This window comes from Penicillium nucicola (genome assembly GCF_028828085.1).
Source record: "Penicillium nucicola strain IBT 29836 chromosome Unknown utg000005l, whole genome shotgun sequence".
Classification (NCBI taxonomy): domain Eukaryota; kingdom Fungi; phylum Ascomycota; class Eurotiomycetes; order Eurotiales; family Aspergillaceae; genus Penicillium; species Penicillium nucicola.
In genome coordinates this window covers 22,501-25,000 of record NW_026643129.1, presented here as the reverse complement: position 1 = coordinate 25,000, position 2,500 = coordinate 22,501, and the positions used below count along the sequence as shown (strand labels likewise).

Here is a 2,500-nt window from a genome sequence, read left to right as displayed (position 1 = left end):
GGCAAAGGGAACACTCTAATTCTCTTTCTTCAGTGAAAGTCCTGGGCTTCATCCGCCCACAGCCAGTGAAGGAGCTAACGGTTCTATGGCCTATTCTAGAAGGCGGGGGTCCAGTCCAAGCCGGGCTTGGGCCCCCCAGCACGCTACGGCCAGCCAGACCCGGGTTCAAACGAGCTTTTTAACTGCAACAACTTTAATATACGCTATTGGAAGGTGACTGAATTACCATCGCAATGCTGCGTTTTCACGACTTGATCCTTGACGCCAATTGTTCCTCGTTAAGGGATTTAAATTGTCTCATTCCAATTACGAGACCAAAAGAGCCCCGGTAAACCTCTCAGTATTTATTGTCAAATGGATCCCTATCGGGATTGGGGAATTTGCGCGCCTGCTGCCTTCGCCCTTGGATGTCCCTTTCTCAGGCTCCCTCTCCGGAATCGACCAATTCCCAAGGTTACCCGAACGGTAGGCCACTATCCTACCATCGAAAGCGGGGGCAGAAATTTGAATGAACCATCGCCGGCGCAAGGCCATGACGATTCGTTAAGTTATTATGATTCACCAAGGATTGAAGGGCGTTGGTTTTTTATCTAATAAATACACCCCTTCGTGAGTCGGGGTTTTTAATGTATTAGCTCGGGGAGAATTCCTCAGGTATCCATGTCAGTGAAGGTACTATCAAATAAACGATAACGCCTTTAATGACTCTCTTCGCGTTTCACAGTACAAGTTGCTTATATTAGACATGCATGGCATTAATCCGGGGATGAAGACATTGTCAAGTCCATATGACTACTGGCAGAATCAACCAGGTATTAACGGGCCGGGTGCCCGAATCAGGTCCGCCAAGGCGGTCGGTCCCGGGCACCTGAACGTCCGAAGAAATAGGTGCGTTATACAAGGCGCCAGGAACGTGAGACGTTCAACCGCAGCGGCACCCCTGGGACACTTTGATTTAATTGCCCCCACTAAGCCCTACAGCACCGCCACGAACTGTCAACTAGAGCCCTTGCGGGCGCTGGCTGAATATAGGCGACGGTAGGTCCAGACCCCGTGGACTTCCGACGAACGGCGGATTCCGCCGGCTCCCAGGAATTCTGAGTTTCAGGTGTGGTCAGCGACCAGTGTCCACAGACTCCAGCAGTGGCGGGGACGTAAGCAGAATTCGGCACCGCGTCGGGGCAGCCACCGGGGTCCAACGTAGAGGTTGGGGGGCCCGGGGAAGCCCGATGCCCTCCCAGCGGTGATGGGTGCGCCGAACGCAACAACCTTCACCACCAAGAAAGACCAACCTGGTATGGAAGATAGGAGAAAGGATTTCTCCCGTCTCTACACATACTCACCGACCCCATTTGGGATAAAAATCCATGAACAGTGTGCCTTTTGGATCCTTTTATTACTAGGACATAGTCCGTGCCACCGTTTTTTCCCATACAGCTGGGCCACTTTTCCAAAACTTTTTGTGTTTTTCTGCGGACTTAGTCGTTTTCAGACGTAAATTCACGTGACTTCGGCATTTAGGATCACCCGCACGTCGCCCCGATGGGCTCAACACCTCATGGCGCCTAACGTTCTGGCCTTCGGCAATGTCAACTGGCCGTTCAATTGACAGGGGCAGACCCCTGTCGTGCGTGAGCCCCGACCACCCAGGATTACCGTCTGTGAGACGAGGTCTTCGGAAAGAAGCCCCAAAGGAACGACGGTGCACATTATATATCCAGTCGACCGTGGTCACCAGCAAGCACCCCCATGACTAATGTGAATCTCGATATATATCCATGCACCCGGACTGGCAAAGGTTTGCGTCCCTCGTCATCAAACCTCGCCCCAGCACCTAACGCCTCCCCATGCCTCCCCCCCAACGCCCCCAAGCATCAATTACCACCCCCCATCTTCCCCAAGCTTTCAAGACCTCCTCCCATGTCGCCCCGCCAACTGGCCAGTTTATAAGTCGCGTGATGCCCCCCCTGAGGTACTGCAAGACCACCCCCCTATGCTCCCCCGGTACCCCCCCCAATACCCCCCCGTCCCGGGGCGGTCACGTGTACCCTCAAGTCGCCATTGCGACTTCGCCGCGCGCGCTGCGCGTCTCAAAGCTCCGCTCCCCCGTGCCGTGCACCCTTCCCCTCCCCTCATCCCTGGTGCGCTCTCTCCACCTGGCCATTTGGCCAAGTCCTCCGCTCCCGCCAACTGGCGACCTCCCCCGGTGACTACGCCCGGCCCCTCCCCTGGGCCACGACGCGCCCCCGGGGGGCCCCGCCCCGGAGCTAGCGACCCGGGGGGACCCTACCCGTGGAGGGGGCTGCTCGAGGATCATAGGGGCGACGTAGGGGCTCACCCAGCCGGGCCACCTCTACATGGCCTGACCCGCGAGTCTCTACTGCTCCCACGACACTCAAAGCACCCCGCACCATCCACTGGGCACGGTTCCTCCAGCCGCCAACCCCGGACCAATGGGCCCGGTTCGCCTCTACACAGACTCACCGACCCCATTTGGGGG

General features: G+C 56.8%; 2 protein-coding genes across 2 annotated transcripts in view; one reads left to right on the top strand and one right to left on the bottom strand.

Moving 5' to 3' along the window:
- Nucleotides 1-1,104: 1,104 nt before the first annotated feature.
- Nucleotides 1,105-1,352, bottom strand: N7511_005087 (uncharacterized protein; the record flags this gene model as incomplete). Its single annotated transcript, XM_057127477.1, has 2 exons — nt 1,105-1,292; nt 1,340-1,352. 2 exons carry the CDS (start codon nt 1,350-1,352, stop codon nt 1,105-1,107), a joined length of 201 nt encoding a protein of 66 aa, XP_056983994.1.
- A 641-nt stretch (nt 1,353-1,993) lies between these two features.
- The window catches only part of N7511_005086 (uncharacterized protein), a gene marked incomplete at both ends in the record, with an annotated part of 843 nt that continues 336 nt past the window's right edge, over nt 1,994-2,500 (top strand). The window contains one exon of the mRNA XM_057127476.1: nt 1,994-2,500. This exon is cut by the window's right edge and continues 336 nt beyond it. Coding sequence (XP_056983993.1) covers nt 1,994-2,500 — 507 coding nt within the window.